Raw genomic sequence first — 22406 nt, forward strand, 5'->3', positions numbered from 1 at the left:
TTCATCAATAATCATTCCAGGTCTTTGCTGTTTTCTCTAGTAGTAGGGTGTCATCTGCATATTTTAAATTGTTGATGTTCATTCCCCCAGTTTTCATGCCTGCTTCCTCTCCAGTCTAATATTGCTTTGTGTATGATACACAGCATTATAGTGCCATCATCTAACTATGGTAAAGTTTTGTCTTTTCTATGCAGGTTCTTGACCAGTGCTGTTCTTACCTTGGAACAATTCTCTTTTTTGTTCCTCCCTTTGTTCATTTCATCAATAATCATTCCAGGTCTTTGCTGTTTTCTCTAGTAGTAGGGTGTCATCTGCATATTTTAAATTGTTGATGTTCATTCCCCCAGTTTTCATGCCTGCTTCCTCTCCAGTCTAATATTGCTTTGTGTATGATACACAGCATTATAGTGCCATCATCTAACTATGGTAAAGTTTTGTCTTTTCTATGCAGGTTCTTGACCAGTGCTGTTCTTACCTTGGAACAATTCTCTTTTTTGTTCCTCCCTTTGTTCATTTCTTCCCAAATGCATCCGAGAAGTGTGGTTATCAGAGTTAGACTATAGAATTTTTAAGTGGCAAAATGTATTAGCAGTTCCAGGGGGGTTTATTTCCAAGCAAACAAACAAAGGACGTGAACTTTAGTCTCATCCCCCCCACACAGATACATGGATGGAGAAATGGCTTGTGGTGTCCTTTAAAATGCCTGGAGTCCATTTTATTAATTAAAATATCCCCCACATTTGTACTTCCTTATCATTCAATATATAAAACTATTTATTTGTTTACGTGGGCCCATTACAGACCGCCTTCAAGTGGCCGTTCTCCCGCCGCCCCATTCGCTGCGGAGGGAAGCCCCAGCGGCCACACTGCGAGGCTTCCCAGTGCAGCGAAAAAGGAGCGTCAAAATGGCACTCCTTTTCAAAACATGGAAGTGGCACCGTGAGGGGCAAAGCGCGCCCTCACGGTGTCACTTCCGCCATGACACGTCTGGACACTATGCGTCCAAGACATCAAAATGGTGGTGCCCATGTGGATGGGCACTGCCATTTACGACGCGCTCCGCGCGTACTACAGAGAAGGGCCGTGAAGAAGGTAAGACCCTTCCTAACCCTAATATGGCCCCTCCTAACCCTAGTACGCACAGAGCGCGTACTTTATGGCTGTCTGTAACCCGCCTAAGATATCTTCATGACACTTTTTTTGGGAGAGTAGTCAACACAAAACTGACAAGCCATTAAGGGGCCATTCAGACTACCTTTTGCACCGAATTGCAACCCAGTTTAAAAGTGGGAAGTTTTCACTGGTGTTGGGTTTTGCACACCTGATCCAAGGCAAATCCCCCTCAGCACGGTTTTTCTGAAAGCAGGGTATTCCCCGTTTCTTTTCAGAAAACCTGTTGCAAGAAAATGTGAACTTGGCCCCAATCATGATCGGGTCAAGTTCAGGGGGAAGGCTAAAGGTCAGAGGGTGAGTGATGGGCCTCCCCTCTCGCATGGCTTTTTTTTTTTTTTTTTTTTTTGGTAATTTATTTTGACAGGTTATGCAAATGCTTCATACTCCAGGGAGGGAACCCCTCAGGTCGCTCTCTAGGCCCCTAGCTTCTTCCCGCCCTTGGAGGCCTCATTGGCAGGGAGCCTGGGCACAGCAGTCCTGGGCCCTCCTCCTCCTCTTCCTCAGCATGGGTGCTTCCTCCCCCCTTTTTTAAAAAAAAACCCTAGCAGGAATGTTAGCATATTTTGCCATTTTGACAGATTAGGCAAATGCTACATACTCCAGGGCAGAGCCTGGGCAGAGCAGTCCTGGACCCTCCTCTGCCTCCCTCTGACTGAGAGAGTGTGACTTGAACCGGCACTATGTGGCACGGCAGTGCTCTGTTCCCCCCCCCTCCTCCTCCTCCTCCTCCTGCGTCCCTTGCCGGCTGTCTTCAGCAGAGGAGAGAGGGACCCCTGAGGGTCTCCAAAAGACCCCTGCCATGGCTTGATTGAGCAAGACCCAGGTAAGGGAGGACAGCTGGCAAGGGAAGCAGGAGGAGGAGGAGAGGGGAACAGAGCGCTGCTGTGCCGCACAGTGCCAGTTCAAGTCACACTCTCTCAGATAGAGAGAGGAGAAGGAGGAGGAAGCAGAGGAGGGCCCAGGACTGCTCTGCGCAGGCGCTGCCATGGAGCATGTAGCATTTGCATAATCTGTCAAAATGACAGAATATTCAAACATTCCTGCTAGATTTTAAAAAGGGGGGAAGCACACATGCCTGTGGCGAATGGCTGCACAACATGTCACCACTGACTACAGCAGAAGTGACTTTGATTGACAACAAGGAGGATCCATCTTGAAGCGCTCCTTCTGGAAATGTGCATGTCAAGTGGGGTAAATTGCACCAGGGATTTTCCACTGGGGTAAAAGTAGTATGAACTTCTTGCCGGAGAGATTCGGTGCCGGCTTAGCGAATCCGACCTGGATCTATCCAGGGCAAATGCCCAAGTGAGAATGGGGCCAAAGTTTACTTTTTAAAACATCAAAGGAAAATCTCTATGCAGTACTATGTTGTGAATTTTTAAAAGCTGTTGGAAAGGTCCTTGACAAAATATAAATGAAAACAAATGAATGCAAACATTTAGATAGATGGCAGTAGAAAAAGTGACTCTACTAGACAATGACATGGAAATTTTATCTTGTATATGGTTTGACACTCAGTGAATCAGGCACTGTGTATGTAAAGACGATGCATTGATTAATTACTTTCTGAAGTGATTTGAAAAGAGAGTCTAGTCTATTAAAGGAATTTGCATTAGGAAGAGACGTAGCTGAATACTTTGGTCTATATTCCAAGTACACTTTCATGGAATCTATGTAATGAAACAAAAAGATGGCTCAGATAATGAAAAATAAATTAAGTCTCTAATCTGATTTCCAGATGACAGTAATTGTATTGGCATCACCGGAGTTACTTCCAATTTAGAAAAGTACACTGATGTAAAGAAGAAAAGATTTCAGCCCATCTTTTAAAATCTGCTGAATTCCTACTTTGTGACTGCATTCTGCATTTATATTTTGCATTTTACCCTGCTAAATCATCAAGGAACTAGGGTATTGTGCAATGCATCCTTCTGCTCATCCCTCCCTATAACAAAGGTCCCAGACATTATGATCTATAGCATCCCAAACCCCACATAAATTACACAGGTCCCTTTCTGTCTGTCCAATTTACAAGGACAGACCTACCCTACTCAACCCCATTGTTTCAAAATCTAAAAATCCCTCAAAGAAGGATAACAGGAGAAAATGCTATGACTGGTTGTCCCCAATTTCCACTGTCTCTGCCATTCACTATGTTAGATCCCTCCCTTTAAATGTAACATTTCAATTCACTGAAAGCCAAAGGAATGACAAAAGTTATAGAGATACGGTATGTATAGGGCAGAGACATGCAGTAAACACTTATCGTATAAAGCCCCATTGCTCTAATAGCAAATGGGTGAAAAGGGATGTACAGTGGATCCTTGTTATACGCTGGGGTTTGGTTCCAAGATCCCCCGTGTATAACGAAATCCGTGTATGCTCAAGTCCCATTAAGTATAATGACATAGCAAAATGGTGTCCCTAATAAAAAATGGAACATCAAGGTAAATTTATACTTTTTTGGAACATTTTCAAACCGTGTATGCTTAAATCCGTGTATAAAAAATCCATGTATAAGAAGGGCCGACTGTACAGAGAATGTTTGGTTGAGAGTTTTTTCCAACAGCAACAAGCTAGAATCCCAGGTTTGGACTTTACAATAGGGGCTTTTTATTCCTGATTCCTGCTTGTGCAAGAGCCAAGTAAGAACAGATGAGCCCAACTCATTCACAGTAAGCCAGAATCCTTGCGCTTTACTATCATGTATGAATGTAGCCAGTGTAATGTGAACATGCCACTCTTAGGTAGAAATGCTACAGAAGGAAAACAAGTGAGCATAACCTCTCAGCTGCTGTATTTGGTACCACATACAACTCTTTCTCAAAAACTCTTCTATTTCTGCACAACTGACTGAGTCTACATAGGATGACTGTAATAAACAGTTAAATGTTTGTTTCTCTGTGTATGCATATCAAACAGATGAATCTTTTTATTTTTGAAAATATTAGTTTGTTGAGATAGGTTGGTAAAAAAAATTAGTATAGTACTCAGTACAGTATAGCATATAATTATTGGTGTATAACTATGTGTTTAAAAGGCAGCCCATAAATGTACCCTTAAAACAAGTTGATTTTTGTGCAATTTAATCTTAAATATTTAAAACTGGACCTTTAAGGTCTTCTGAAAATAATCCCTCTATACTTGAAATATCACTTGCCAGTGTCATGGGGCTAGTTTTCTACATTAAAATGTTGTGCCTATAAACTGGCTGATGAGATTATTCATATGGATGCAAAAATGTGAATTTTTACTGTGAAATCATTGTGTAAAAATTTGTCATTCACACAAAAAATGTTCAAAGACAGTTCTGTGAGCTGGAGTTAGATTTCACATGATGCTACATTTTAGTAAACAGGTCTTGAATATAAGAGTTTGAGGGAGTGCTTTTAAATGCATGCATTCTGGAATAATTATTCAGAAAATTATTTTATGTTGGAAATGGTTCTCAAAGTGCTTTGCTTGCTTGCCTTTCATTCCAGTTGCTGTTTTCTTCTTCATTTTAACATGCTCCATTTACATTTCCAAGATGTTCTTTTGTATCCTACAGGCACACCTCCCAGGAATTGCCCCGTCAGTCTTATTTACCTATCAAAAGCTGTTTGAATGCAAAAATTATTCTGAACTTTCTTTTGTTTTGTTTTGTCATTTATATCAAAATAGGAAATGTGGGGCAGGGAGGTCTTCCTATGGGCTTCAGCAACAAATTTCTCTCTGTCTAATAACAGATTTCTGCCTCTTTCTGTGCAAAAAGTGAAATGAAACAAAACAACAATGAGTAATGGTGAGGAAATCAAAAAGACTATAGAAGCATGAAGGGTGACTGAACAGACACTGTGCATTTCAATCATTTGGTCACATTTTGTGCTTTGTTTTTATTATTGAAAAACTGCAACAAGCAGAGTGGTCTCCCATTTAACCTCTTCGAGGCTTTAAGCAAACGTAGTGCAAGAGTTGTTTTTCTGACTTACACTACTCCTCCTCCTCTTCCTCTTCCTCTTCTTCCTCTCCCCCTTTCTCCTCCTTTCACTCAATACTGGGGAGTGAAACAGATGGGCAAAATAAAGGGGCTTCCAGCTGCTTTGAAGGTGGGTTGTTTATCTGATGCACACCTCCAAAGTGGGTGAAAACGAAGCCACTCTCTGGGGCTAAAAATGGAGTAAAAAGAAGCTGGGATACTCCAACTTAGCTAGAAAAATGCATCTGCATATAAACTGCCTGGTGCCGGCGTGTGGGGCTGCAGCAAAGCAAAAAAAATGAAAATGCGACAACTCCAATGGGTGTAATTACTGTACAACATACACAAACCAAAGAGTCCAATGAGGGGCACGGGGTGAAGGGAGGTGAAGGGGGCATGTAGAGGGGCCTCCATGATTATGCTCCATCAATATATCACTTGCACACTGATGCGCCAATGCCCTGTAAAGTTGGAGTATTGCATGTGCAATTCTGTGGCCAGTCAAAGGGGTAGGCATGGAATCACTGTATTAAAGTAGTCTGACATCAATACCAGTAAAGATTCTAGAGCAGATCAGTCTGTGAACATCTAGAAGGCAATGCCATAATCATAAAAAGTCGACATGGGTTTCAGAGAAACAAGTTATGCCAGACAACTCTGATCTCTGTGTGTGTGTGTGTGTATAATTACCAGCTTCGTAGATGAAGGGAATGCTGTGGATATAGTATATCTTGATCTCAGTAAGGCCTTTAACAAGATTCCCCATGACATTCTTGCAAACAAGTTTGTAAATTGTGGGCTAGACAAGATAACTGTTACATGGATTTGTAGTTGGTTGACTGGCCGAACCCAAAGGTTGCTCAACAATGGCTCCTTTTCATCCTAGAGAGAAGTGACCAGTGGGGTCCCACTGTGGTGGCTCTATGGTGCTCCTTTGGTGCCCTTTCAAAGGTGCATGAGGTTGCCGTGGCCCCAATCCAGCACGAAAAGGGGCAGGCTGTAAAGCCCCTAACTTTTATGTGATATTGAAGAAAATGATCCAAATTCTCCTAACTGTTACTCTCTTTCAGTATCTGTCACTAACAAAAAGCCTACCATAGCTTTGGTCTCTATATTTCTCCTTTGATATCTTGTGGTGCCTGCAGCCCAAGTCCTTTGCAGTACAGCAGCTTTCTCCTTTCTGTAGCCCAGAGAATAATAATTCTTGCCTCTGAAGAGAAGCATGAAATTTCACTTATTGATAGTATGAGCTTTTGAAAACTTCAGTCTACTTCCTCAGATGCATTTGGAGTAGACTGAAGTCCACAAAAGCTCTTGCTGCCAATTTCTTTCTTTGGGTTAGTCTCAAAGGTACTACAAGATCTCTCAATGTACTGATTCTACAGACTAAAATGGCTATATCTTTGAATTCATTTACTGATTTTCATATAAAACAATTTAACAGCTCAAATGGGAAAATGTAGTTGTGTTGTATTGGTCTTCACTGAAAAGCAACAGCAACATTTTGTGTTTGATATTCAGATGACAGGAGGAGTCTGGAACTTCAGCCGTTTCTGCTGTGATGTGTTTGTAACCATGGATGTGATGATGTGCACAGCCAGCATTTTAAATCTCTGTGCTATTAGCATCGACAGGTAAGAACCAAAGGCCATGTCAGGAAGCTGGGAAATTTCCAGATGAGCCAAGAAGAGGAAAGCAGGTTGAAATTTGTACATGTCAGAAGAAGAAAAGCTATCTAAGGACTGTGCTACATATGACAATTTTTCATACATATATCACACAAAAGCTTTGTAATCTGCATTTTTGTTGCAAAGTAAAGGAATCTTCCAAAGACCCATAATGCTTTTTGATTTGATTTGATGCAAGGGCAAACTACAACTCTATTGAGACATTGCCTTTTAGAATTAAGTAAATACTATATACCTAAATCAACTAGATCCTGTCTGATCATGGAAGCTAAGCTGGGTCTGCCCTGGTTAGAACTTTGATGGGAGACTCCCAACTACCACCAGGTGCTGTAGGTTATATTTCAGAGGAAAGAATTGTTAAAATCAACTCTGAGTATTTCTCGCCTAAGAAAACCCTATCAAATTAACGGCATGATTTAAAGACACATAAATCCACAAACAGGCTGCATAGAAATAATGCAGTTTGAAATTTAAGTGTTGTCCCTCCATCTTATAGAATTATGGGTTTGTAGTTTTACAAGGTCTTTAGTCTCCTCTGCCAATGAGGGTTAATGCCTCACAAAATTACAAATTCCAGGATTCTGTAGGATGACAGTTAAAATGGTATCAAACTATATTATTTCTACAGTGTAGATGCAGTGATGTTTATCACACTATATTCTTAAAGTGCTACTATTCCACTTTGACTCCTCTAGCTGCCTCCTGTTGCATTCTGGTATTGGCAGTTTTAAGGAGGGGTATTTAGAATTCTCAGGCAGACTGCCTGAGAATTCTAAATACCCCTCCTTAAAACTGCAAATGCAACGGAGGCAGCTAGAGGAGTCAAAGTGGAATTAGTAGCACTTTAAGAGTTGATAGTGGGATAAAACATCTAGAGTGAGGGTGGTTGTAGTGTTTTCACTGTTGGATAGGACTCTGGAAGACTAAGGTTTGATCCATATTCACCCATGGAAACCCTCTCAGTGACCTTGGGCAAGTCAAGACCTCTTAGTCCCCCACCAGCAGCCTCTGACAAGATCATACCAATGAAAAACCCATGATAAGTTCATTTTAGGGTCACCATATGTCAAAAACAACTTAAAGGTTCATACCAACAACAAATATACAAGAAAGCGAGCATGCTAACCCCACAGTCCCCATCACTAAGCACATGAAAAGCAATGGTCTAGAAGAAGAGAGCCTCCTCTACCTGTAGAGACTCTCCATGAAAACTAGAATTTCAGATTTTTCAGAGCTAGATAAAGGCACTCAGTGGGTAGAGGAGGCTTTGAATGGGTCTCATTTAATGCATTAAAATACATATCATGGAGCCTCAACATATGCTTTTGCAAAAAGACTGCTCCAATTCAGAAAGCTGCTCCAATCTTTCTTTCTCAGAACATGCATCTGAAATTCCAGACTGTAACAATAATAAGTAACATTCTACTTCTCTAACTCCCTCTTTCTTCTCCTGCTCTTGTTGTTTTGTTCATATCTTATTGCTTTTACTTTTCCAAATTCTCATTGCATTGCTATTATTGCATCATTGCATTAATTTCTCCCCCTTTTCTGTATTCTTTCATTTTCAATGGGACCTTGTCTTCCTCTTTCTTCCTCTTTCTTCCCCTCTCTTCCCCCTTCCTCTAATGATACCTCCATCTTTGCTGCTCTTGCTTTGGAGTTGCTTCACTTCGCAGATACACTGCAGTAGTTATGCCTGTTCATTATCAGTACAGCACAGGGCCCAGCTCTTGTCGAAGAGTCTCCATAATGATCACAATGGTCTGGTTGTTGGCATTTGCTGTTTCCTGTCCTCTTCTCTTTGGCTTCAATACCACAGGTAAAAAATAGAATCTTGATGTGTGGGCTTTTTACACAATTCAAAGCCTATTATTATGTCCTGGACTTATTAATAATTACTCCAAGGGGTAACAAAGGAGTAACTGACCCAAGGACTGATTACAATATGAGTGTCTGAGTACCCACCCCACCCCCAAAAATCCACTCATTTGAAATCACAGTAACAGATCATCCAAAGATCAATTTTTCAAAATATAGGGCTGGTACAGACTGGTCCTTTGCATCGGCCTCAGCTCGAACTAGGGGTGCATTGGGGCTGAGCGTTTACACGCTCAGTAGCCCTACCATACACCCTGGGCCATCTTAGCATGTCCTCGTACAGACGGGCCATGCCACGATGACATCCGCATGGCACAGCACCCAAACAGCACCGTGCCGATGGCGCCCTGTGCACTCCCTAAAAAGAGCCTGGCTCCTGGAGGTCACACCATTTGGTTGGTGTTGTCTCCATCTGGGGCAGAAAGGGGCAGCATCTCACCGCCCCTTTCTCCCCATCTGTCAATCCCCATAGATCCCATAATAAGAAAAGAAAAACAATGTACCCACACTACTAATAACTTAATCAAACAAACGCGCACACACACACACACACACACTACTCATACCCGCTTCAGCTTCCCTAGAGTCATCTAGGTAGCGTGCAACACCAACAATGGTGTTACCACCACCATTAAGATTCCCATGGTGACCACACTGGTTGCAATCCTGCAGGGTTCAACATGGTGTAGTGGCTCGGTATGCAAAACTATGCTACGCAGAGCCATTTACCACTCCCTGGATTTACCATGGAATCACTGAAGTCCCCCACCTGCAGCCATTTGTGCATGGAAAAGAACAGGGGAGATTGTAGAAATATCTGGCTTCTGTCCCCATATTCCCTTACAATTCCTTGTATCTTCACAGTTGCCCCACCTTTTCTTTTCTGTCTTTCTTTTCTTTCTCAGATGATCCCAGTATTTGTTCCATCTCTGATCCTGACTTTGTAATCTATTCTTCTGTGGTGTCCTTTTATCTTCCATTCTTGGTGACTCTGCTGGTTTATATCCGTATTTACGTCGTGCTGAGGCAAAGACAGAGGAAACGAATCCTCACAAGACAAGGCAGCCACGGTGTCAAAACCTGTTACAAACAAGAGGTATGACCTTTTTCTACATTAACTAGTCACTTTTGTGCTCCATCTGGCCATCTCTAGAAATTTGCTGGATATATCTGACCGTCCAGCTCTGTACTTGTGGTATTCCCCAACAGTGGTCTGCCCAGTTCCTACATGCAGCTCCTACATGCTGTTGCATTACTTTCAATCTGTTCAGTTTTTGCCAATTCACCTCATCTTGCTCCTTCTTCCCATTGCCTCCTACATATCCAGCCTCTGTACATTATTTAGTCTCCATGGAAGTGACTGAGCCAACAGCAGCCAAATAATTTGTTCAGTCACTGGTACCTCTGAGGTGAAGCCCATGTTTCATGTTCATTGAAACTGCATCTGGATGCCTCATTTCTTAGTTGTGTAGTAAATTAAAGTCTGAACCTTATTAGGCAGGAGATGTTTATGAGTAATTAGAAGATAATCTATTGATTCCTAGGAAGTAAACTATGCATAATTTTATATAGCTCTATTAAGTTTCCTTTTATTTTTCCCTTAAGATAAAGATTCCCATTTGTAACCTTTTCTCATAGGAGGACACACAGACTCTTGTGCATCTTTTCCAGCTTTAGAATAGTTGTTTGTTTAAATATTTATATCCCAGACTATATTTAAAAATCTCAGGACAGTATCTAATAAATCAATTTAAACAATTTAAAACAATTCAAAGCAGTAAAAATAATGTACACTAAAAGAATTTTTTTTTAAAATGTGACAAGTTAAGACAAGTTAAGAAAATTCAAAACTATGCATACATACAAAATTCTATAAAATCATCAGGAGCCAAAGGCTTCATTACAAAGCAATGGTAGACATCCTGTTCATTCTTTATGAGATTATAAAACAGATTTATGATCTCGTAACTTTGGGGAATCCGTGTTTACAGATGTTCATGACTGAACATGATCCCCAAAACTTTCCTCTTAAGCCAGAGTTGCAGTACCTCAAAAACCCATCAGTTGCAGTGCAAAATAGTTTAAGAGACACACACTTTGGAAGGTGGCTTTGGGAGAAATAGCTATGATGATGGAGCTCCATCATCATAGCTATATCTGATGATTCAGCAATTTGGCTCATGTTTTTATACTTAGCATCAGAATGATGCTATTTATATTTAGATCCCTTCATTCTGAAAACTCTTCATTTATTCATTTATTCTTCATTTATTCATTTATTCTTACTTGCTGCTTTAATTCTATTATTAATTCTATTAATTCTATTATTTCAACTTTTTCTGTCTGTAAGAAACCCATTCCTTTTCTCTTATGACAGCTAAGTTTGCTCAGGAGCCTTTGATGAGAAAATTCACCAAAAGAAAGGAAACATAAAGTTGAAGTTGTTGGACACAAAGAGCCATCAACACTTTTATAATTAATGAGAGGGAACTGGCAAGGCCATACCTGCCCTTTTATTTCACCTTTCTGCTTGTTTCTTTGATCTATGTACTATATACTCAAATTCCAAAAATTTAATTGGTTCTTTGTCTCCCTTTATCTGAGAAGAGAGTATCCATGAAGCTCCTGCCACAGGATGGCTTACATTCACACATGGGAGCCAGCTTTAGGGACTTTTCTACTGAAACCTGCTGCTTTTTGTGACTACATCCTTCTCTTTAGGTTAAGGGTATGAATAGTCATGAAAGCTAGCATGGTGTAATGATTCTGAGTGTTGGACTATGACTATGATGTTTATCACACTATACTCTTAAACTGCTAGTATTCCACTTTGACTCCTCTAGCTGCCTCCTGTTGCATTGTGGGATTTGCAGTTTTCAGGAGGGGTATTTAGAATTCTTGGGCAGAGAATTCTGCCTGAGAATTCTAAATACTCCTCCTTAAAACTGTCAATCCCAGAATGCAACAGGAGGCAGCTAGAGGAGTCAAAGTGGAATAGTAGCACTTTAAGAGTATAGTGTGATAAACATCAATGACTCTGGGGACCACAGTTCAGTTCTTCACTTGACCATGAAATCCTCTGAATGACTAAGTAACAACATCACATGAATAGAGAACACCATGTCCTTGATGAGGAGCTGGGACTAGAGTGAGCAGAGACTTGTTGAGCAGAGAATGATTTCCAAAAAAAGAGGTGGGGAGGTGGTATTGGAAGGGAAGATTAGAACTTAGAACCATTTGAAGCATAAAAAAGGAGAGTTTCAGTCAATAGATTGTTGGGTACCCAAAAGTCTTTCCTGTGGCTTGCCAGTGCAATAACACAACCACTCCAGAGAGTTACTATTTTTGTTGAACTTCTTTCTATGTTGTTGGAATGATGTTTGGATTTTCTCCAGCCATTCCACTCAGGGCATAGACTTCTCAAAGCCTCTGGATCACATTTTTGCCTTTGATACATAGCTGTATCCTTCCAGGGCATGTAATGTGGGCATTCCAATCTTTTTAAGGAATACCTTCTTAAGGAGGATTGTTGCCTTTTCTTCTTGACCAGTTTGAAGCTGCAGAAGGAAAACTGGACACCTGTGATGAACAACAATGTCAGAGTGGTGAAGAGGCAGTCAAGGTCCTGCCCCAAGCTCTATCCCTGTTCCAGCATGAGAGTAATGTCCATGTAGACCAAACATGGCGGCTTTAATCAGAACCACTTGTTGTCTCCTGTCAGGAAGAGGAGGAGATAGCACTGGGAAAAGAGGGCATAAAAAACTTAAATATAGTCAACTATGCATACATCTAGCAAGACAAGATGAGGATACCAGGGGTTGTCTATCTGCCTATTGCAGCCCCACTGGTTCAGGATACGTGCTACAGCACTGGCACTTTCATTTTCAACAGTTTTGAGGGAGACTGTGCAATTCATGAGCAATGATGGCTTTATCATTCTAGCTGCAATTCTGAAAACAACAATGATCTGTTTCTAGCATTACAGGAATGACCAATTTGTGCAGTAATAAGAGCTAGCAAAATTACTTGCCTTCAAACCATTAATGTTATTACTCACTTTTGGGAGCAACTGTTTTATTTACTGGTTCAGGTTTATAGCCCTAAATAACATCAGTGAAGTATGGAAAATATCTCTTGGGGAAACAGAATTTCATCAGTTACCTCTACAGCACTCATAGCCAAGCTGCCTCAGGCAATAAAATCTGTCAGCGATGGGCAATACATGTGACTGAAGCTGTTAACATCTGCTATGAATAAAATTTTTAACTACTAATTTCATAGCAGAATTTGCATGCTAAATAAATATTTTGTTTAGAATGAAGCTATTTTAAATGCCAGATATACTGGCAATACCTACATGTGGCGTACGCAAGACACTGTATGTTAGAATCTGTTTATACTAAATAACATAGACAGTAGATTAGTTGTTAGGTAGGGCTAGGGAGATGCAGGTTGAAATCTCTCCACAGCCATAAGGGTCACTGGGGGACTCATCACACTACATAATTACAGCACTTTGGTTCCACTTAAACTGCCCTGGTTCCTTCCAATGAACTCCTGGGATTTGTAGTTTCATGAAATATTTAGAATTATCTGCCAGTGAGCTTTAGTGCTTCACCAAGCTGTAAATCCTAGGATTTCACAGGATGCAAACGTGGCAGTTAAAATGGAATCAAAGTGCTATAACTGTGTAGTGTGAAAGGACATGGGTGGTCTTGGGTCATTTCACTACCTCTTGGGCTAGGCAGTTCACAAAGTTGTTGTGAGGATAAAATGGGATGGGTGAGAAGAATGGTGCATGCTGCTTTGAGCTCTTTGGAGGACAGCAGGATGTAAATGTAATAAAATAAAAGCAGTCCATTCTGCATAGGATTTAAAGCAGGGGCAGCACCAATCATCATCCCACCCTGCAATATACCTGTTATACCTAAGGTCTCCTTCTTAGATTGTTCAAAAACACTAGCACAATAGAAAGCAAAAGGTACACAGGCAAAATCATCTACCCAAGTTTAGAATTACTGTAGCTTGTTTTTCTTATAAAAAATAAATACAGCCATGGCCAGATTATCAATGGTTCAGTAAGTGCAATAGGTCTAGGCCTCTCATAGGCTATAGTCCCAGTGCCAAAGGAAAAAAGGTTCCCTTGCTTCCTTTTCTTCCCTAGTAACTTCCTCAGTCTCCTGAGCTTTCTGTTGTCAACAAAAGTTTGAATGTTATGTAAGAGTTAAAAAATACACAGGATCAGGTTAAGTCTTCAAAATAGATTCATCTATAATTATTTGTGTGCTGAAGTCTATGGTACTGTGTATTTCATTTAGTATTTATACATTATTGTTGTTAACTGCCCTCAAGTTGACTTCGACTCATGGCAACCCCATGAATGAGACACCTCCAAGGATTGTGTCCTCAACTGCTCTGCTCAGGTCCAGAAAGTTCAGGGCTGTGGTCTCCATGATTTGTGTCTATCCATCTAGTATTTGGACTTCCTCTCTTTCTAGTGCCCTCCACCTTTCCTAGCATTATTGTCTTTTCTAGTAAATCATGCCTTCTCATGATGTGGCTGAAGTATGACAACCTCAACCATCTTGACTTCTAGGGACAGTTCAGGTTTGACCTGTTCTAGCACCCATTTATTTGTTTGTTTTTTGGCCATCCAATTATACATTCAGTTTGTAAGTCACCACTCCTAGGATGGTTCAAACATGTGCACAAAGTGAGCCTATTGTGGAAACTTTTCCAGGGCCCTTGAATAGAAAGCTGATGTTGTGCACTTCATTCTGTGAAACTATATTAAAAGGAAAAGATGGAAAAGAACAAGTGTATCCAAACTGCAGCTCCCATTATCAGTCTTCATTTGCTGTGCTGGCTAGGGCTTTGGGGGCTTGCAGTCCAATAACATCTGGAGTGCTACAGAACCCCAAGTCCTGGCGTACAAAATCATACAAATTCTTCAGAAGCCCATGAATGCTACGACTTATGTGTGTGCATATGCCTTCATGTTGCCTGGAGACTTAAGACACCATGAATTCCATTGGGTTTTCTTGGGCAATGAATATTAGAGGTGGGCAAATATGTCAGTTTTGCTTTCTCCCACATTTGAATTTCAAGAAGTTTAATAAATTCTGATCAAGCAAGAACTGAAATGAAATTCTCGTCCACCCCTACTGAGAGGATGTGGAATTTAGGGATAGGAGGTCAAACATGAGTATTACAACGAAATCACAACCACCACGTAAAAAGTAACTATTCAAATTCAGTTGCAACTTTAGGTGTGGATTCCAAGTTTGAGTTTCCTTTTGTTGAATTGAGACTACTTTTCTTGGAAGTCAATAAAGAAGAAAAGTTACATTAGTTGTTGCAGACACTTATTTGTCTCTGTTTCCCAGAAACATTCAGAAAGAACAGGTTTGCACCAGATGTCTCCAGGCACACTCTTGTCTTGTTTCCAGTTTCACTGTTCTTCAGACCACAAGCTGCCAGCTGAAAAGAAGCCCCTTACACCTCCTGAACTGCAGCAGTATTGCAGCATTTGCCATGAAAATTCCTTCTCCAGCACAGGGGATAAAGAAGCTGTTGACCTAAAGGTGAGGAAAAAAACCAAGGAGCAAAACCTGGAAGTGCATAAACTCAACAATGGCAAAACAACCACTTCCTTGAAGATATCATCTCAGCATCATCGGACAATACAGCTCAGAGAGAGGAAGGCCACCCAAATGCTAGCTATTGTTCTTGGTAAGTGTTGCATAAGCAGTTCCAGCCTGAGCAAGAACGAGGGCCAAACAACTTATCACAGCATTAGATTTTCTTTTCTTTGGTTTTAATGAAAAGCAGCTGGAGCACAGTTGTTTTATTAGAGGAGTCACAAGGAAAAGGTTGCTTGATGCTTCCTCCTTTGCAATGTTCTTTTCCCATCTAGGAGGGAAAATATGAACACATATCATTTTCACTGCACATGATGGAGCCTAAGAGATGGGAGAGAGGGGGGATTTTGAGCACATAAACCTTTAGCATTATGTTCTGTAAATTAAGTGTAAACTTACTTCACCTGAAATTTATATTTCCTAATAAAAAAAAGGAGAGTCTTTCCTGTTTTAGCCCGCTCACACATGTCAGGGGATGCTCAAAGGAACTTCAGAGGTACTTCTAGAGTTGTGTGAAGGTGCTCAGCATTATGGGTGAGCTGTAAATGGACTTATCTATCGGGCATTTCCAGCATGCCCCTCTCCCTTCATGGATGGACTGAATCACAGGTTTATGTGAGCACAGATTTATGCTGAGAATTAAGTACTTCTGGGCCAAAAGTGGTGATGTCTCATTTCTTTTAAATCCTAGGGACTTTTATTGTCTGCTGGCTGCCATTCTTCTTGACACACATATTGAATACTCACTGCCAAGCTTGCCACATACCTCCAGAGCTATACAGTGCTACCACTTGGCTGGGATATGCCAACAGTGCCCTCAACCCTGTTATCTACACCACCTTCAACAATGAGTTCCGAAAAGCTTTCCTCAAGATCCTCTGTTGCTGAAAATTTTGAGCGTGACATAGTATTATTCACCATTGGTGGATGTGGCAAATAAGGTGCAGCAGACATGGGCTCTCTTGGTCATCAGTGTGAAAGAATGTTAGACCCCTTATCCCAATGGTATTTCTCTGTAAGCTGCCAAGGGCAATATTTTAATAATAGTGGCTTTCATTAGTTCTGTGTTAAACACTGGTGTAGAAAAAAAACACTGGGCACACAAAAGTAAATGTGATTTCATTATGCCCTTGTTGATCCACTACAAAATAACTAATTGTAGGTAATTACTTCTAAGCACCAGATCCGTCCAAAACACATATCTTTTATTAGAGTTCTGAAGAGTTTCTTTCTGGGTTTGGTCAGGGGCAGGAAAATCAGTGTATTTAAGTACAGCACAAGTAGCATTATACAAGTAACATGAATTTCACCAACTGTGGATTGTACAACAGATTCAAGTGTACACATTTCAAGACTAAGCATTTTGCATAATAACTATGACCTTTAATTGCACAAAAGGCTGTGCAAGTGGTTTCATAACTGGTTGCAGCATACCTTGCACTATTGCAATTGCACTGAGATTTTTTACTTGGCTAATATTATGCTGGATTTACACCAGTGTATTTAATATCATGTTATTCAGTAAGACATGTGCAAGGGGGGGTTGACCGATTTCATTCACTGAAATGTTGTCACTTAAATTGTGTTCATTCAAAATATATAGCAGATGATATAGCAAGAAGAACAACTTTTGCTTTACTGACATGCTACAAATAAAACAAAAAGCTCTTGATTAATGCAATTTTTTAAAAAATCACATTATTTTTATTTTTAAACTATATTGCTTATCTGAAAATAAACATATGTCAGTGGAATTTGCTGGGACAAGTGCAATCCTAGGCATATTTATCAGACTGGATCCCAAATTAACCATGTAAAACATCATTGCCCTGTCTCTCTCTGGAGCTCTCCCCCAAAATGCTACACAGATGATCAGGAGCCCATTCTGAATGGATTAGGCCATGTTGTTAGGAGTTGAGTAAGAAGGAGGAGCTCTACAAAATTCTGCAACCCTCCCAACCACCATCCAAGGTGTGCAACAGTAGCGAGGGGCTCATGGGTATATCCTAGCCCACTCACCTGGCTATTTAGGTGTTTTCGTGCATCTGGGGGGAAATGATAAGTTAGCCAGAATGCACCCCCCACTGGATTTTAGCCATCCTCATCAGCCCTACTAATCAAAAAGTCTGAACATTTCAACTCTACAAGTCCTGGATCCTCTAAATGACCATTAACCTGTTTGTTAGTGTAGTCTAACACCAAGAGTGCTGGCCTGGGACTTGTGCACTCCAAGTTCAGGTCCTCATTGCCTCTGTATTATGAAAGTCACTGGATGACTTTGGGCCAGTCACTCTCTCTTAACCTGACCTGCTTCACAAGGCTGTTGGGAAGACAAAAATAGGGACAAGGTGAGCATGGCTCCCTGAAGAAAAGATGGGATAGAAATTTAACTAATAAATAACATAAATAATGTAAATCCATGCTCTGGAGATGGGAGTATTCATCTTTATAGCAGTGTCTTGAATTTTATTTATTTATTTATTTATTTGGCTATACTACATTGGAATAAGCTGTCAAAATAGTTGTCAAAATAATGGACTGAGACTTCAATGCGGTAAAGCAGAATCAACCTATCAAGAGAAGCATTGTTGAAGAAGAAATTTAAGAGTATGTGAATTGTCATCAATCTTTATTATTTATAAAGTAACTAAAATCTCTATTTGCCCATCACAAATCTTTACAAGTGAAAGGGGCGAGGGCCACCAAAAAGGGAGAAAATGGGGAAGAAGAAGAAGTGGCAAGAAGAGATCCTTGCAGATACAAACCAGGCAAATCAATCACAGTATTTTTTTCCTTAGGGGTATAAATAAAATAAGGGCAATTGTGTGAAGACAGTAGATGTTGCAGGCAACAGCTGACTCACTCAATACATATAAACAAAATAAAGGTGATTGTATAAAAATAGCAGATGCTCCATGCATGCCTGATACCTGAGGCAGTCAACTAACTCACACACGTGCACAGTTGTGTAAAGAGATATGTTGAAGGGAAAGAATTTCAATGAGATGACAACAAAATAAAAAGAATTCAGCATTGGATTAGGAAATCTGAAGCTTAGGAAACAGGTGAGTAAATGAATATTCTGCATCAACAAACCTGGGGCCCTTTCACACTACACAACCATTAAAGGGACAGGACCTTGTCCCCTATTTCATCTAGGAATCCTCTATGGGCCCAAACAGACAGACCAAAATAAAGCTGCTTCGGGTCACTTTGGCGGTATGCTATTTAAATGACACACACATCTTAAGAGGCCGGAAGCTGTGCCAAAACTGCACTCCAGTCCTTAAGACTGGAGTATGGCTTTGGGGCAACTTCCGGCCACTTAGGACGCGTGTGTCATTTAAACAGCAGGCCTCCAAAGTGAACCAAAGCAGCTTTATTTTGGCCTGTCTGTTCAGGCCCTATATGGCACATGGCCTACCAGCCTCAAAGGAATTGGAAGGATCTGTCCTGTGTTGATGGAGGTTCAACTACTACTCTGTTCAGTCTGTGACCATGGAGGAGCAAAGGATAGAATCTTATCCCTTTTCTCATATATCAAAATATTCTGGGTCAGCTGAGTATGTGTGTGTGAATGAAAGGTTGTGGTATTCTGCCTTACTTCAAGACACTTGTTAGCATGTGTTCCTCCTAATAAAAGCCAAGCTATTTATCAGTCTGCATTATGCTCTTACGTCTGTTGACCTAACCTCTGCTTTGTGAACCAAAAGACATTTAGTTGTCAGTTGATGTTGAAATAAATATTCAGAAAAGCTTTAACAATTACTCTACTGCTGGAACCCACAGGGAAAGAGGAAATATCACAGGCCTCTGATCTAAATAAAGCTTAACATTTTTTTCTAGTCTCTAATCCATTTTTCCTTTGCCTGTAGTTCTAAGTAATTGTGCACTCATGTGCAGATAAATATCCATTCACAGGTAGTGGCAATGGTGTGGGTGATGATGATCTTAATGACGAGAGAAAACACAAGATGTCTAGTTTTTCTTTGTTCTCTATGTATTCATCTGCATCCACATCTGCACAGGGAGGTCATGTATACAATGCCAAAGAAAGAAAGAAACAGAAATGCATCACCCAGACACAGGACCAAAAAGGGGAGGGGACACTTGACTGCATATGATCTGCATGTCTTCATATATATGCTCAGATGCAAATTTAGAAATGAAGCACTATAAAACTTTACATACAAATATTCTAGAATAGTAGAAAATAGTTGAAAACCATCCTGTTCAGAGAAGCCTTCCCAGGCATTGCATAATTGTCGCTTACTATTTGATGTTCTTTTGGTGCCTGTTTATCAAACCATTTCCTGTATTGCTATGTACTGTATATGTATTATCCTACTTGAGAGTATGTATTTTCCCTGGAAGAAGATTAACCATTCATTATGAAGCCAAGCCCTCCGTCCAGTCCATCTGCCTTGGTCCAGGCCTTGGAGGTAGAGAGGAACTGCTGGACCTCTTACCCTTTCCCTCCACCACTCCCTTCTCCTTCTGTGTCATGTCTTTTTAGATTGTAAGCCCAAGGGCAGGGAATCGTCTAATTAAAAAGATTGTATGTACACGCTGTGTAAATTTACAGCGCTTCATAAATAAAGGTTAATAATAATAATAGAAAAGACTGTGACCAGGGGCACTCTGCACATACTACTCAGCTTGCTGTTTAGATGCTGACTGTTGATCAACAATTTCATGGCTTCTGCACTTTTCTCTGGTTGCTCTTTCTTTTAAATGGGACTTGGATAGCCCTTCAGAGAAAAGTCTCCTTCACATGGAAGACTGTCCTCTGTAAAGTAGGCCATCCTACTCCTGCACAATCCTCCTGCTATTTCTTCATGTTATTCCACTTTCTCTACCCTCATAACTGCAGAAGAGAGGTAGAGAGTGATTCCACCACAGCGCACCCCCAAAACATACAGAAATGTTCTCTACTCAAGGACATTGCCTAGTTCTAGCTGCCTCATTTTTTCCACTTGGATCCCATATTGATTTTTCATTTAGATACAGACAATCACATTAGAAACAGATTGCGCAAGTGTAAGTGGCCATGTGATGAACTCAGGGAGTTTGGAAAACAGTTCAGAGAGAGACTGATGAGATCTGTAAGACTTTTTACCAGTGCACTTTCTTTCCCGGTGGGGAAAGATCTTGCAGAGCATCATTTTTAAAATAAAAAACAAGGAGAAGGGAAATGGTGAAATGTCATCCTTTTGAAAATCCCTGCATTTTATTTGTGGTAAAACAGAAGAATAACACTGTATTCTTATATAAGGATATTTAGTTATGAACAAGGGAATGGCAAAAATATGCTTTAATATGACTAGTATCAATCTCAAGGAATATGTATACAGGCTTTTCCATCTTGGCAACCTTACAGAGGTATTGATTAGACTATTGACAAGTGGCATTGGGTCCATGGGCCCTTTCACACTACACAGTTGTAGTGCTATGATTCCACTTTAACTTATATAGCTGCATACAATGGAATCTGGAGACTGAAGTTTGGTGAGGCACTAGAGTTCTCTGGCTGAAAATGCCAAAGGCCCCTGCCTAAACTCAATCAAACCCCAGGATTTTATAGGATGTTGCCAGGGCAATTCAAGTGGAATCATAGTACTATAAATTGTGTTACGTGAAAGGGGCCCAGGACAAGATGCATACTCGTCCACTCGCATAATGTTCTTACCACTAATAGGGAGAAGCTTCCATCTGTTTTCTTCACCTTCCTCCTCTCTGCTGAGCTTTCTCCCCTTTCTGCAAGAAAACCCTGAGCTTACAAGATAGTAGTATTAGCATCATCTGTTGGAAGGGAGAAGGGAAAAAGAAGAGAGAGGGGAAAAAATTCCTTGCATGCATGGCAGAATAGTGTTCTAAGCAGAGATGGAAAAGTTAGTGAAACAGTACTATTGTGTTACTCTTATGTAACAAAGGTTTTTAAAAACTCTAACATTAATCACATTACGTGTATACTGTCAAGGGAGCATTTATTAATCATACACCAGTTCTAAGTTTATTTAAATTTATATTATGTTTGTACAGTGAAAGCTTTACCAAAATGAAGGTGAACAATTCCCTTTATGATTTACTGTCTTCCTGCCCTTCCTTGTCCCTGCTTTGTCCTTGGAAAAAAAGGTAACAGCTGCATAGTTTTGAAAAACCATTTCATTCACTAGTCCACTGGAAGGGAATGAGTCTGCTAAAAATACACACGTAGGAAACATGCGGGAACCAAAAACATTTATCTGGAAACAAGATATAAGATCCACTCCATCCCCATCATCCTTATTTTAGATACACAATATATTATTTTTAAGATGTTAACTGTCCAACTATTCAACTAATAACAATTAATTCTCTTAGGGTGCATCTTCAGTCTATAAATAATGTGGCTCCGTTGTATGAAATCCTGGGGTTTGTAATTATACAAGGTCTTTAACCTTCTCTGTCAAAGAATGCTGGTGCCTCACAAAAGTAAAAATCCCAGAATTCTGTAGGATGGAGCTGTGGCAGTTAAAGTGGTGACAAAGTGCATTATTCCTAGATTCTTACTCTTAGAAATCCAGCTCCCCCCCTCCCCCGATTGTGTAGATCTCTCTGGTAATGTTTAGATCTTCCTGTCTTTCAAAAACAGAAAGAACCAATGGATGTGTGTCATGTGCATTAGGTTTTTTAAAATACTAAATTCCTTTTATTTGCAGAAACACCTCATCAACTGCTGTAAGACTTGCCAGTAATTATGCCTGTTATTTTGCAGCAACAAAGGTTTTGTTTAATGTTCAGCCATTACCTTCCTGGTTGCAAGGAATTATGTGACCAGACCATCTGAACAGTGTTATATATGTGGAGTACGGCACAGCATCCATATGCGCCGAGCCCTAATATTGGCGCCATTACTTCACAAGGCTGTGGCCCTGTCCACACGGGGTGCAGCCTCGTGACGTAAGGGCATTTGAGCACCCGCACGCCTCTGGGCAGAGGATTGGAGGAAGGCAAACTTGCTTGGATTTTAGCCAGGGAAATGATTAACAGGAAAAGGCTTAATCACTGCTCCTTTGTCCTTTGTTT

General features: G+C 40.5%; 1 protein-coding gene across 1 annotated transcript in view; it reads left to right on the plus strand.

The window, feature by feature from the left end:
• DRD3 (dopamine receptor D3) overlaps positions 1–16952 on the plus strand; it is a 23706-nt gene extending 6754 nt beyond the window's left edge. The window contains exons 2-6 of the mRNA XM_042459302.1: positions 6653–6765; positions 8496–8638; positions 9603–9793; positions 15084–15429; positions 16030–16952. Coding sequence (XP_042315236.1) covers positions 6653–6765; positions 8496–8638; positions 9603–9793; positions 15084–15429; positions 16030–16226 — 990 coding nt within the window. The 3' untranslated portion in view covers positions 16227–16952. The remainder of the gene's footprint in view (positions 1–6652; positions 6766–8495; positions 8639–9602; positions 9794–15083; positions 15430–16029) is intronic.
• The last annotated feature ends 5454 nt before the right edge of the window (positions 16953–22406 follow it).

The sequence above is a fragment of the Sceloporus undulatus genome, chromosome 3 (assembly GCF_019175285.1).
Source record: "Sceloporus undulatus isolate JIND9_A2432 ecotype Alabama chromosome 3, SceUnd_v1.1, whole genome shotgun sequence".
NCBI lineage: Eukaryota > Metazoa > Chordata > Lepidosauria > Squamata > Phrynosomatidae > Sceloporus > Sceloporus undulatus.